The sequence below is a fragment of the Dermacentor variabilis genome, chromosome 2 (genome assembly GCF_050947875.1).
Source record: "Dermacentor variabilis isolate Ectoservices chromosome 2, ASM5094787v1, whole genome shotgun sequence".
Lineage (NCBI taxonomy): Eukaryota > Metazoa > Arthropoda > Arachnida > Ixodida > Ixodidae > Dermacentor > Dermacentor variabilis.
This window is the reverse complement of record NC_134569.1, coordinates 153,243,263-153,258,210: the sequence shown is the minus strand read 5'-3', so window position 1 is coordinate 153,258,210 and position 14,948 is coordinate 153,243,263. Positions and strand designations below refer to the sequence as shown.

Sequence of the window (14,948 nt, the reverse complement as noted above, 5' to 3'; positions counted from 1 at the left end):
TAAAGAAACACTTAACCACAAGTCATTATTTACTTAATCCTCGCACTGAAATTCTTCAACAGGCAATTTCTCTAATTTGTAAATATGCCTCTCAAGGCTGTACGTTAATGTCAGAATGAACAATATCAAATGTTTCTCAGTAGTAATTTTAACAAGGTAAGTTCACTTTAAAAGCACCTCAGTCCATGTGACATACTGCTGTTTGCATGTTTTGTACACATTCAGTCCAGCTCCTAGATATGCCAAGAGTTTGACAGACTCCCAACATCAAGATCAAATAACTTTTTAACACCATAGCTAATGTTTGTAGGTGCAGCTGAAGACTAGATCATATCAATTCCTCCCTGCGAAGCAAGCATGACAAGCCTCCCAGGAAGACACAGCATTAATAGTTGATTCCAAAGCTTACCTGATGATTGAGATGAGAGAGAACATCTCAATTTCAGTCCGACACAGGTCAAGCCAGACTAGCTTTGACAAGTGAGATATTTGAAGGAATCCAAGCCTATTTAGCAGGGGGTTGCAGCAGCCCTTCAGTTCCAGTTCTGTAGAGAAAGAAAGAAAGAAAGAAAGAAAAAGAAACAAAGAAAGAAGCCATGAAAATGCGCAGTGCCCGCTGCATGTCTGTAAAGTCCATGCAGCGCACTAGAAGTTCATAGGTAACATGTAGATTAGATGTCTGCATTATTTCATAGCAGTGACTGAACTGAACATATATACTTTGCTCATCACAATGTTTTGTGAAAACAAAGTAGAACGGCCATTACACAGAGAAAAGCATTAAAGAAGTTGTGCTAAACATTTTTAGGCAACCATGACTATTTGCAACAGCTACAGACATATTTAAGCCTGATTAAATTTTTCTTATCAAACACAACTTGTGGCACTTACAACCACACAAAATATCTGATGCAACCTACACACCGGTAAAATAACTAATGTTGCTGGTAATTTATCAGACTCGGAGGGGACTGTGAAAACATCTGGACAATGGAACAGTTAAAAGAAAATAATTCTGGAAAGCTGAAGCTATCTCGATGATGATGATGATGCTGATGATGATGATGTGGTGTTTTATGGCGCAAGGGCCAGGTTTGGCCAAAGAGCGCCATGACAAGTGGTGATGTTGACGATGTATTATGGAGATGTGACTTGGCTGTAAACTGGCCTAAAATTTGTCGCTGTAAAGTGCGTAAAATCTACGTGCTATAAAATTATGGCGATGACTATTGACGAATACTATGAACATTAAAATCCATCGTAGAAGAATGATGCAAAATAGAAAAATATAGGATGGTAAAATTACTTGGAGCACTGCTGCCTCGCCAGAGCTTAAATCTTTAATCCATTTCTTTTCACAAGTAGCCAATTAGTTTAGTTAAGCGTCTTTTCCTCACCTGTCACACTTCAGCACGATAATGTGTGTCCTCCGCGGCCCTTCACACATTGCTTACATTCACTAACAACTACTTTTCAAAAATTACATTGGTCATCATTCCTCGTTTTCGTTGTGAAGACATCAGTAGCAACGCTGAAAACTTGCCTGATGTGACGCTGGGGGGTAATGTACGGACATCTCGTGCATAAGATTACCGTTACTCAGCATCTGGATCCTCTCTGAAGCACAATGCTTCTTGTTGGAACATGGAGAAGACACTACCATTTGGGCAAATGAAAAGCTGAAAAAATCATCCGTAAGCGATTTCCCGGCATTATCATTCTATGTGGCTGTTGCCACTGAGACATATACCAACACAGGTTCAACTCGTTGACCGACACCTCATGGGGTGCTAAGATGAGGAAACAAATACTGAGCTTCCGGGTTTGCTTGTCCATACATGCCCATCCGCAAGGTTGCTGTGCGGCATGATCTCGGGCATTCTGTGTAGTTCCTGTCAAATTCAGTTTCTCAAAACTGTATTGCCTGTTACAGCTTGTCTAGTCGCTAAAGTAACTGGTTACATGTAGTTGGTTACTGAAACAAGTAATTGATTTACAGTGAGCATTACCGAGTAAACAACGTAATCATTAAATTGTAAAACTACCAAAGATTTAATTGACTACAAGTAATTAATTAAACCTAATTTGTTATGTACAAGCCCGCACTCATGTGATGCCACATGTATAAAGGTCATGTGCAACATAACTGTGTGCCATCTGTGGTACATGACACTTTGCACATCGGGAGCTGTTGTCACATGAGTTTTCTAAGCCAATGCGCATCGATGGGTGAAACTGGGACAGCAGAACATGATACAAGCAGTTTAAGAATACAGGACAATATGATCCTGACCAGTGAGTGTGTTTTGTACTATAACATTTTAAATCTGCTAATGCAGGTTGGTAATCGGCACCTGCGCTGTCCATCTCGTATTGTACTGCCTTTTTGCGCAGTTCATATTGACACCCATACATTGTTTATCTCTTTTTTGTGAGCGTTCTTCCCTGTCTAACCACTGTTACAAAGTTTTTGCACTGTGCAAGACGGGTCTACATGTATTGGAACCTTCCTGAATGTTGTCACCAAATCTATAGCAAAACTGTTTTATCTAATCAGATTGTGTGTGCGACATGAATGGTGGCAAACATTCTACAACATTCTTGATTGTGTGCATTAACCATTGCGCTGGAATGTGTGATGAGTCGCATATAAATAGCCGGCTCACCTGACCCACAAATCAAACTTTTCGGTGATCGACAACTGTGCATGCTACTGTTGTCATGCTTTATGCGTGGCTTGTTTTGCTGGACCCAAGTTCACCCAATAAAATTAAATTTTTAACTAGCACTTGTGGCAGGTCTATTCTTTGGCATCACTACAATGTGACAGCAAGACTCTGAACCCACTGGAAGGGTTGGGCTCTTGTGCTCACTATCGGATTAATGCTCACAGAATGACATGCCACTCCAGATAAGCTGCTGCCAGTTGAACAGTTGGACATTATTCCTGCCCCGTAAGCTAGTGATTATCGACAGGTGCCAATGCCTCAAAAATTTTGTCATTTGCAACTGTCTGCTCGCTCTATGCATTAGGACTTCTTGTAGAACTGAAAATAAATCAATAGCTGAAAGGTGTACTTCAACTGAACTAAACTGCTTCATTATTGAGCTTGGGAGCCAAATGATAATTAGAAGGTGCCTTGAAACCGAAGCAAGTGAGGGTATAAATAAATGGCGGCAACCTTTCTTCCAGCAATAGTACCGGCATTGTAATGTGTGCTGATCATATCCAACAAATTGGAAGCAAAGCACCATTCGGTATCGATTTTTTTTTTCTTTTACGTTTGCTCTACAATGTACAGTCTACTGCAGAAAAGTGAAGGCCAGCCAGCTGTTGCTGGTGATGGCAAACTCCATCTGCCTTTATGTGATTCAATTGGCCTTTACAGCATATAAACTAGAGTGAATCGGACGGGAACAATAATCATGCTGCAGACATAATCAATTAACGCCAGCAGTACCTTGGTGCCACTGTTAGCAGTCAAAGCTGCTTCACTGCCTGGCTTTGAACTACTTGTAGAACTTACTACAGCAATGAGGTAGTCATAGGGACAAGTCATAACAAGAAAGCTTTGAAAACAAGTTGCTTCAAAAGCCAAATGTGGGAATAGCTGCTGCCATTAACCGTGGCCCTCTGTGTGTGCAAAAGCCACTCAGAGTTTACAGACCTTTGCAACAAGAGCTCCCTGGGTGTTGGCATAGTGCCCTCTGGGCTGCTGTGAACCCTCCACTCAAAAGTGCTGTAGATGTGACAGCATCTGCACTTTGTGCTCACGTGCAACAGCACAAGAGGGGACGCTCCACCTGACAGAAAGGTCCATACAGCGGGCGCAGTTAGCCAAGGACTTTAGGCTGGTTTGGAGCATACCTGTCAGGTTGGGACAGTAATCTGCAATGACTTTGAGACACTCGTTGTCAACGAACGGGCAGGAGGACAGGCAGAGGCACTGTAGAAGCTCTCCCCTCAGTTCCATGAAACTAAATAGGGAGAAGTCAACAAAGAAGAAAGACAATGTCGACCACAAGCACATCTTCAAAATTATTGCATTACTGTTTCCAAACTATCATACGAAGGAATTGCATACTGGGTGTTACAAAGGAAAAGCGTGACTATCGACACTTTTTTTTATAGACATACTGAATGGAATTGACACTTCGACACTCGCTGAAACTTTGCCTTTTCTTTTAACCGAAGCAAATTTTATCTCAGTGGAGGTACCAGCAGAAAAACATTACATTTATGTTTAATGATGCATTTTCAGATGGAACCGTGAATGTGCCACACGAGTGAATGCAGAAAATATTTTCAAGTCTTTAAATTTCACTTTAAATATGAAAACCTCCATGCCAAGAATTCAAGAAAAGAGGAGGTTCTCTTAAAAGATCATTGTAGGTCAAGATAGCAACTGTTTTTGTTTGATGCGTTCATTCCATTTGTCATTGAAAGGAGATAGCAGGCATTTTTTGTTTTAAATCTGCCTGCAGCACTCACTCTATGGGACCTGTATACACTTTATTGACGATTATTTATTTTTAGACGCAGTAAACAAGCAGTAGTAAACTTGGAGTAGCAGAGGCTAACAACATTGTTTTTAGATCACACTGAGTTTTTTTCAGTGCCTTTGCTGCTGCCTATTTTGATCGCTTCAGCAACTAAACTGAATCGACTTGCTCAAAGCAAGTACCATTCTGGTATATGACATTTTGCGCTGGTATTAAGAGGGCAACACAAGAACCATTACAATTTATTTTTTGCATGCATTTTTGCAATCGTGCTCCACCACATCTTTCAATAACTTTAAAAAATTTCTGAAAAAAGAAAGTGATATTTTGTAAACCTTGATATAACATTAGCAAAATCGTTGAACAGGCCCCAATTAGTCAACAATACGAAAAATTCTGGAGAGTTGGCAGACGTGCATGTGTCACAACATAAGCATTAGCACATCATAGTTTACAATTCCTAACCACTGAAACAAAGCACCAAATATTTGGGCAAGTTGAGTTCACCAGGTGCATAGACAGTGAATGCCTTTCATTAGCAGCCGAAAGGCAAGATGCGGTTGAACGTGAAGTGACCAACCATGATGCGCCATTGTGAAAAGCAGTGCATATAAATATGTACTTTCACGAAATAAGCATTTATTAGCTAAACTGAACACGAGAGCTTTCTGTCCATCATTGCCCTCCCTAAGTTGTCTGTGTTATAAAGACAGGTTATGTATTAGCACATGGGTCTTAATATTTACAGCCAGAAACTTTAAGAAAGTGTAATTTCACTTCCCTTTATGCGAACTGCAACTTGGAGACTAATAAGAGAACCTGAAATCAAGCTGGTTGCATTGCAGTGATTGGTGGAAACTAAAGGTGGGCAAATATCAGAGTTTTCAAATATGAATTTAGTACGAACAGTAAGTATCGAATATTGAATATTCAAATGCAAACTCTCATATCTATAGCAGGAATCTTTATTTCTGTATGATTAGGTATCACACTTGTACCGACTAGTGAAAAGAAGACAGCCTACTAAACTGAGTGAAAAGAAGACAGCCTACTAAACTGACAATTAGCATCAGTTTTAAATGCAAGATAGCTGTCAATAAATGAACTGCACAAATACCTCTCAAATAACCTCTCAACACATCTTTAGAGCCTACTTGCAAACAAGCTTTTCATGAATGAATGGCTCCTGTATGACTAGCTTTCCAAGAATGCTACATAAGTGGTTGTTAAAGAAAGACAAGAACTTGTAAAAAAGAACAAGAAATGCACCTATAAGGGCCCGTCTCAAGAAAAACATTGTGATTGTAGCACGAGAGATAAAACTGACTAGATGGCAAGAAACATTAAATTACAGACGACAAGCAAGAATCACAGGTTTTCATTTGGGCTTCCAACATGAAACCAAATACACAGCTTGCATTGCCCATTTTGTTCCTGCATTGCTTCAAAAACCTTTGACCTTGTTTCACTTCTGATAATTTGCAATACATTATTTGGCAGATGAAGAACAGCAACCCATTCTTAACAATCGTTTGTTGAGAAAGATTTGGTTACTTTCGATATTCATAAATACTAAATAGTAGTTGTTTTCGAATATGAATCGGCGAGACAGAAGGTGACACACTTCATAGAATGCGAAATATTCTATTCACACTCAAAACTTCAAATATTCCCCCCCCCCCCACTAGCGGAAAGAAATATCAAGGTATGATGTAGAGAGAATGGAAGAGGACAGCACAAATTAGGGAACAACTATTTTGTTTTACTGAAACGAAAATAAGAGAGGTTTAATCACTCTATAGTGAGGACAAATCCTTTTTACATTAATAGTAATAAAATGTACATATAAATATATATATACATTACGTAGGAGGGTCTTGATTCTGGCAGTTTTGATGCCTTCAGGTAGCATGTGTCGGTTTATTGACCAGTTGCCTTCACCCAAAAAGTTCATGCAGACGTGATGAATGCAGCCGAAATAATGTTCCACCAGCCACCAAGACCGTGAGTTGTAGTGCTGGCTAAAACTCCCAGCCTTAGTTCTAGTAGTTAAATATAAATATGCCATAAAGTGGAAGACAAAGCGGTGCCACGGTAGCTCAATCGCTAAGAGCATCGCGCACGTAATTGGAAGACTTGGGTTTGTATTCCACCTGCGGCCAGTTGTTTTTTCATCCACTTTCATTTCCATTTATTTATAATTTAAAGGATCATAACTAATTTTTCTTAAGCTGTCCGTGGTGCCACTGTTTGTTGGATTCTTATGACACTACTACTACTATATATATATATATATATATATATATGTGTGTGTTAGAATAGAGAAATTCCTTCAGCGTACCTTTAAACATAAGGAACTTGAGCTTAGCTGTAAGAGAAACAGAACAAGTGCTTAATTTCAACAGTTTCAACCGGTGGACTGGCATTCATCCAAGTTTGCAAAAAATGTGGAGCTTAGCCCTCCGAAGATGAAATTTTCTGACTCCAAATTTTTTGAGGCCCCACCATAGGTAAAGAACTTTTACGCTTTGGCTATGCATAAGGTCAATCATGGGATACGCTTGTGAGGTCTGGGAACACCAATACAGCACTGATAGTGAAGTTTTCTCAGCGGCTGGCTTCACTATCAGTGCCGAAATGTGATTTCCTTTTAAATTAAAAAATTAAATTATGAGGTTTTACACGCCAAAACCACTTTCTGATTATGAGGCACACCGTAGTGAAGGACTCCAGAAATTTTGACCACCTGTGGTTCTTTAACGTGCACCTAAATCTAAGTACACGGGTGATTTCGTATTTCGCCTCCATCAATATGCAGCCGCCGTGGCCGGGATTCGATCCCGCGACCTCGTGCTCAGCAGCCCAACACCATAGCCACTGAGCTACTACGGTGAGTCCATTTTTTTTTTTTTTTGCAAACCCTGATGAAGACCGGTCCACCAGTCGAAACAGTTCAAATTAAACACTTGTTCTGTTTAGCTTGCAGCATCACTGAAGTTATATATATATATATATATATATATATATATATATATATATATATATATATATATATATATATATATATATACGTCCGTGGAACGCCTGCAACAAAAAGGACATTCCACGTCCGCCGCCAAGGTCTGTGAGTGGTGGCGCTGGCTAATACTCCCAGGGTTCTACTAGGACACATAAGTACTGAAGAAAGTGGATGGGAAAATGATGCCGTGGTAGCTCAATTGGTAGAGCATCGCATGCGAAATGCAAAAGTTGTGGTTTCGGTTTCCACCTGCGGCAAGTTGTTTTTTCATCCACTTTAATTTCTATTAATTTATCGTTTCTTTATTTCCATTTATTAAGCTCAAGTAATTTCCCCTATGTTGTCCTTGGTGTCAGTGTTTGTTGGCTTCTTATGATATGACTAATAAAAATCGGGCCCCTCGGTTAAGCCCCTTTCTTCTCGTATATATATGTATATATATATATATATGTAGTAGAACCTCGTTCATACGTTTTAGAAAAAAAAGCAGCGAGAAAAAACTTACTAAGCATGAAAACGTATAACTAGGAAACATAATTTGAAGCGTCGCGCGTATCTCGAGTTGGTGGTGCTCCGGCAGCCCAAGCAGAGCGCCTTTCCTTGTTCAGATGGGATCTAGTGGCCCGAAAACGCATACGATTGCAATCTGCAGCTGGGAATGGCGGCACGTTTCGGTTATCACCAATTAAAACTGCGTTACGCTTCCGATGGCACCACGTGCTGTGAAGCTATTAAATAAGCGAAGATGCTTATCACAATAAGATTGGCAGTGATAGCTGTGAATGCCGCGTGCGACGACCCCAGAGAAGATTTGCTGGTACCGAAATGAGAACCTAAGTGCACGCCGGCATTCTCACGTGAGACTTGCGGGCGAGTATTGCGGTGAAGCTGCCGTGAGGGCAGCTATATAGTGTTCTAGATCACGCGCGTCTTGTGCATTCTCTTGTTTACATGGTATCTAGTGGCCGGAAAGCATATCATACAATCGCAGTTTGGCGACATACTGAACGTTGGTGCCAAGAAATAATGTTTTCAGGGATCGTATGAACCAGTAAATAATGAGCATAACTCTACTGGGTCGTTTTTTGTATTTTCGATTGCAAACGTTGGCGCCGGAAAAATGTACGTAACGGAAACATATCAACGAGGTCTACTGTATATATATGGGGTCAGCTAAAAGTGGGGTCCGCTAAAATGAGTAAATGAGCCCTGGATATATAGTTCTAGACACAGCAAAACATACAGAGACAAAAGGCTAAGACAAGTTGCACTATGCACTAAAGCAAATAAAATTTAATGATACTGTAGCTGTAATTGGGAGCATGTGTGATGTGCAAATCTGAGAGCTGGTGTCTATTTGAGTAAGTGAATGAACGAAAGCATAACACTGTTTCGAGGAACAGTAGAAGATCAAATGGAGTGATGAGACTGCAGCAAAGTTGAGTGCACAGGATTGATGTGATCTGTTAAGTACGGGGAGGGGGGGGGGGTACTTTGACAGCATTGAATGAGGTCTTGCAGCATAGCCCATTGTGAGCAGTGCACATGAAACCAAAGACAGACGAAGAAAGGGGTCAGCACCAATCTTGTCACTCATGTTTTCTATTTCTGTTTTTGTGTAGACAGCTCACAATGGAATATCATCAAATCCCTGTATAATGGATGGTAATGATTGAATGAAATTTCCAGCTCAACAATATTTTCGTTATTCTCTGTCCGTGTCCCACACAGCTTAATGCATCAAAATTACTCCCACAATGAATTTTGTCAAAGCCGCATTTTACATTCAACAAAGCTATCATGGAGCAAGCCTGGAACACTACCACCCCCAAAAGAGGAAAAAGCAAATACTCAAGAGCTACTCTTGCAAGTCCTGATGCTAAGAAAATGTTGACAAACAAATAAAATGAAAATATGCGCTGTCTTTGAGGGCCCCTTACAGATCCGTTAGCAACAGCAATGCAGCAGTGGACTATTCACCCTATCCACTTATGTGACTGCCCGTATGAAAGAGCAGCGGCTGTATAATCATCATCGTGGCCATAGTAATAGCACAACTTTTCGTGTAGTTTACAATGATGACATGCTGCTTTGATTACAAAAGCTCATTCAAAAGATACATTATTTTACATGCTTACCCAACAGTGCATCACATGTTTGCAACATTCTGGAGACATTTTCAATTAAGAAAGAACCCTGCTTGACAGCATGTTCAAGCGAGCCAAAATAAGACTTTTGTAATTAAAGCTGATTTCTGTGTGACTAAACTACACATTTCATAGTAATTTTTAACTCCATTTTTATGAAGTTCCACAACAACACAACAAACATTTTTTTTTTTTTACAAGCCCTGTCATTTTCATTGTGGTGGGATTTGACTCTAGTACACTTCCAATCTACCTGGTTTGTTATGTGCTTCAACAATTTTTGCAATGGACTCAATTGTGCCACAGGTGAATGATGATGCTGACCTCACAAACGCTTCCGCAGAAAGGTATCCTCCAGCGCCACACCATGAGAGGTTGAGTTTCTCCAATGTTGCACATCGCTTCTGAAGGGCGTCTAGAGCATTGTCATCAATCTTGAAGGAAGGAACAGCAAGTAAACAGGGTCACAACATTTTCAGTGCAGGTTGCGCGATCCTCATTAGTAATTTATTATGATAGTTGCAAGCAGCAACTTAATGAAATGCTAAGAAAATTCATCAAGTCACGACCAGTAGGCTACACTTCAGAAACAGCATAATAAGGCTGCATTTCTCACATTCTCATATTTCTCACACTCTCACATTTGCATGATGGACTACTGAACCAGAGGGCATCCTGCCAATGACTTCAAGGACTACATGGTATGAAAAAAGAACTGGATGGTATGAGGCACGCCATTCCTATTGTCACAATTATTTGCACTAGCTTAGCCAATTGACGTGCACCAAAAGTGATTGACTGACAATACATCCCCTAACCAATTTCATGACAGTTAGAGGTTTGGTATGCTGGGGAGGAATGCAAAATGAAATGGCATCACAAATGTGATGTCATGAGAGCTGTTTTGATAGATGTATGACCACTGGCACAAATGCAATACACACAGAGGACAGGACCATTGATTGTTGATCTCAAGAGCTATGCTGCATTTGAATATTAATGAGCATAGAACATGACAATTTTTGTCGGTTTAATTGTTACCATAGTTACCATTCACATCTCCCTGAAGCACATAAAGGAGTATGGTTTTGCACCAACTGTCAAACACCAGGCAAAGTATTTCTGACCTTGGGAGGCCAATATGCGTACATTATATGCTTTCAACACCTTCAAATCAATCTGCGTGATTTATCTGACCACCATGTCACATTGCTCCAGACATGTTATCTTTCTATTTGCAAAACTCAGGTTGTCAGAACATATCACTAACATATAGCTTCCTATCTTTTAAAATTACCTTGCTATTCACAAAAAGTTAACATTCTTGTCATTGCTCTGAAGAAAGAGTCAAGTGAATGTGTTTCACAACTACCTTTTCCCAGTAGGGCTGAAGGTCCAGGCATCGGTAAAATATGTGATCGTAGCAGACCTTCCAAAAGAGCCTAGAGAAAAAAAAAAGAAGTGAAAATATACAGCACGGTGAGCCAGAGTACATGTCAAAACTAAATGAAACACGATCATGAGGTTGAAGTGCACTGTCACCCTACCCAATCTTGTGAACTTCAGAAGTGTGCTGTGTCCAAACGTGAGCATGCAAGGCTCAGCATCATGCACAAGCACAATGCGCTTTCTAATTCATACTGGAGCAATATCCACTCCACTAAGAAAACTGAATTCCATTTAGTTTTGGTGAAAGCAGTGAAGCACTAAGATTGTTATGCTTGTGTTCAATGGCTTGCCATCCAATAACGGCTTACATGAGCAGCTCACTTTAGAGACTGAATATCACAGAAACAAAGAGTGCATATCTTAGGGATGTTCAGTATCATTAACAGGCAACGTTTATGGGCACAGTATATGAAATAGATGAAGCTCTAAAACCTGTACCTCATGGGGAAGCTACATACAGCTACGTAAGCTATATAAGTATGGCTCACGATAAGAAACTAAAATATCTACACAGCAAATATCAAAGCTCAACGTAATTTTACTGAGGTTGCAAAATCCAGCCAAGTAGAAAGTGATAGGTGCACAAGATAGAAACGAAATACTTACTTACAAGTTCCAGAGAGCCTACATATAGACAGGAGATCAAGATAGCGAAAAATTTCAGTCATGAGTTCATGCTGAAATAGAAATAAATTAAGATAAATAAAGAATTCAGTCATGAGTTCATGCTAAAATAGAAATAAATTAAGATAAATAAAGAATTTAGTGTGTCTTCAACATAAAAGGTGCAAGGGAAAAAAAATTTGTGCAACAATGCTAGACGTTGTTGGCAGCAATGATGACAGAAATGACACAAAATATCACAATTCAGACAATGTCGACTTGAAAGCAAGAGCAAGCCTGCAAAAATAACAATTGCAATTGTTGTGTCATACCGTGTTTGCGGCTTATTTGGGTGACTATTTTGTTTCCCTGCACTCAGTGGCAGGCTTGCAGTTGCTCAAGCCGCTGGGGTTCTTACCTATCTGCTTTGCCTAGCACACCACCGAGCTAAGACTCACTCTTGTGAAACAGTGAAATGAGTGAGTGAGGATGTAGGAGTGACTGACAGAGAGTGAGTGAGTGAGTGAGTGAGTGAGTGAGTGAGTGAGTGAGTGAGTGAGTGAGTGAGTGAGTGAGTGAGAGGAAATTTATCCAGACTGACAAAAGTTGAGTCAACTTGTGGGATGAAATTTGTCTGTTGGGCTCAGCAAACATCAAGCTGACTCGCCTGATATGCCTTACCACATGTATACGTAAACCCCAAGGGGCTATGTTGATGGCTCACAGCTAGCGACGAACCCGACAACCTTTTGCTCATATGCTGTTTTCTTGCCTTGATCTCAGCTCGTATCAGAAACGAGTTCAGAAATATGCAGTCAGGTTAGGCTGTCTCAGCTCATTACCCGACTTAATCTGCTGTAAATAAATATGAATACTATAATAAATAAATTTGCTTAATATGCCTTCATATGCCTTTACCTACATGGCTAAAGTTAATCCGAAGCCACCTCCTCACCCCGGCCCTTCCCTTATGGCGTCTCCTACAGTTCATGTATTGTTTTAGGTCGTAAAACCCCATAAATTGATTTTAATTTGACTCACACAATCAAACCTCTAAACACATGCCATTTGACTGGAAACATACGACGCTGTACACAGAGCTGGTACAGCATGGCCCACAGAGTATGCAGAGTGGGTACACACTGGTAATGAGTGGAATCCAGTGCTCGATGGGAGGAATGCTTCTTGGTTGCAACTTGACCATGTTGTAACTGCTGCTGCACTGCTCTGTTCATCACTTTCACAAACCGGGGGCTCTGGCCTCTTTAGGAGTCCCGAAAGCAGCACCGCATCAATTTGGGCATGGTAGTCAAGGTGAGCATGGTGGAACTCAAGTCGCAGAGCCCTGAAGTGAAATTAAGACATGACTTCATTAAAAAGGCAGCAGTCTCATAATATGAAACTTAATAATTACCAGGAAAAATGTGTACTTTCATTTTTATAAGGAAATGTGCGACTTATCAGATTTATACTGATAAATCCCTGCCCGCCCTTTTTGAGCTGAAAAAGGACGACACAAGCATGCGAGAAGTTACAATTTTAACCTGTGAAAAACATGTTTTTCGAATTTTTCTAAATGACTCAGATGAGCTAGGAACGCAAAGCTACATATGTATTAAATGGACGTGAAAAGGACACAGATTAGTTGACAAAAAAATAACAATAGTGCAAGAGTAGCAGATGGAGTATGCCACCTGCACACACACACACACACATGCACGCATGCACACGCATACACCACTGAATGACTGATTGATTGGTTGACTGGGCCTGCATTCTTTGGATTAGCTATTTCTGGGGTACATACGGCATGTAACCAGCATTATCCATGCAGTCGCCTGCTTGAAACAACGCACCAATTTCACTAAGTTTAGAGCGCATGTGCTGTGGCACTGCCAGTGCCTCTATGACAACAGGCCTAACCACATTCCCACTGTACTTGAAGGGAACCCGGCCACGAAGAATGCCATAATGGATTGAATTTTTCCAGTGAAATTTAAAGGGAAGTTGGAGGGTACATTTCCTCAACCTCGCTCCTATTATAGAATCTTTTTATGCTCACCTCCGTGCCTTTTGATTTCCATGGATATGTGATTCCTTTGTCACGGTGCATAGCCAACACACTTTTCACCATTGCTGCCCTTCAGCCCACAAAAGATAACTACTACTGGCATGCTTTGTGGCAGTGGTGGAAAAGAGAAATTTGCCGCAGAATCGGTCTGTGTTTGGGATAAAATTAAACGTGGCACCTAAAATCCTGAAAATGCACAGCGGGTTACGAAAGACGCTCTAGCGGAGAGCTCTAGAATAATTTTGGCCACCTGAGGTTCCTTACATGCAGCCATAGCACGGCACCACGAGTGTTTTTGCATTCCACCGCCATCAGCATGCAGCTGTTGCTTCCGGGAATCAAATTTGTGACCTCATGTGGGCATCACGCATGCCATGTTCCCAGCACTTTCTACTAGTATAGATGACATGCTAAATCACTGCAATGCTGCAATAGAACAGTTCAGAATGATAGCGAGCTTATTATAATGCTGACACGGACATGAAGAAAGGCAAAGGACAAATGACGCACTTCAGTTGGTTACAGTTCAGGTGGTGCATTTCATATAAGATTTAAGAAGGAACAGAACCCTTTCAAAATATAGCCCCAGGACACCTTCACAAGCAACTGAATGAACAAAAAAAGAGAATGAAGGAAAGAAAGATGACTGACCTCGTAGCAAACGTGTTCTCCATTGGCAATGGCCTTGGCCAGGCACAAGCCTCGGCGCCTTTTGTGGGCTTTCCCACCCACAGCTCCTTCCATCTGGTAAATAAATCAGCAAAATGAAACTTCCATGTGGATGTTACAGGAATAGAAAAACCAGCCTTGGCTAGTTTCGTGTCAGAAGCAAATCTGCAGACTACTGTCACGTTAAGGGGGGCTGCAACAGCCTTCGCAAACATCTCCTGTAGTTGGCACTTTACGTCTCCTTATGACATTGCATGCATTGTACTGTTGCTAAAGGACATGTCTACGGCTAGAGACACTAACACAAATTTGAACATGACGAATGATGACATGGATGGCAATTCATGTTCCTTGTCTTTGTACTAATCTGTCTGGTGGTAAATACCAAAATAAGACAAACTCAGCCCAGAAAAGCAAATTCAGCTCGAAAAAGTAAACTCGGCCCGGAACTGCCCAGCTGTGAGCTGAGGTTTTTTTGTGTGAGTAC

General features: G+C 40.7%; 1 protein-coding gene across 3 annotated transcripts in view; it reads right to left on the bottom strand.

Annotated features, from left to right (window-relative positions):
* Positions 1-14,948, bottom strand: part of LOC142572870 (F-box/LRR-repeat protein 4-like) — a 35,217-nt gene that overhangs the window by 12,247 nt on the left and 8,022 nt on the right. For all 3 annotated transcript variants that reach the window (XM_075682304.1, XM_075682305.1, XM_075682306.1), the window contains 7 exons: positions 14,444-14,536; positions 12,865-13,066; positions 11,725-11,795; positions 11,042-11,111; positions 9,994-10,103; positions 3,869-3,978; positions 410-545 (listed from right to left, as the gene is read on the bottom strand). In XM_075682304.1, coding sequence (XP_075538419.1) covers positions 410-545; positions 3,869-3,978; positions 9,994-10,103; positions 11,042-11,111; positions 11,725-11,795; positions 12,865-13,066; positions 14,444-14,536 — 792 coding nt within the window. The remainder of the gene's footprint in view (positions 1-409; positions 546-3,868; positions 3,979-9,993; positions 10,104-11,041; positions 11,112-11,724; positions 11,796-12,864; positions 13,067-14,443; positions 14,537-14,948) is intronic.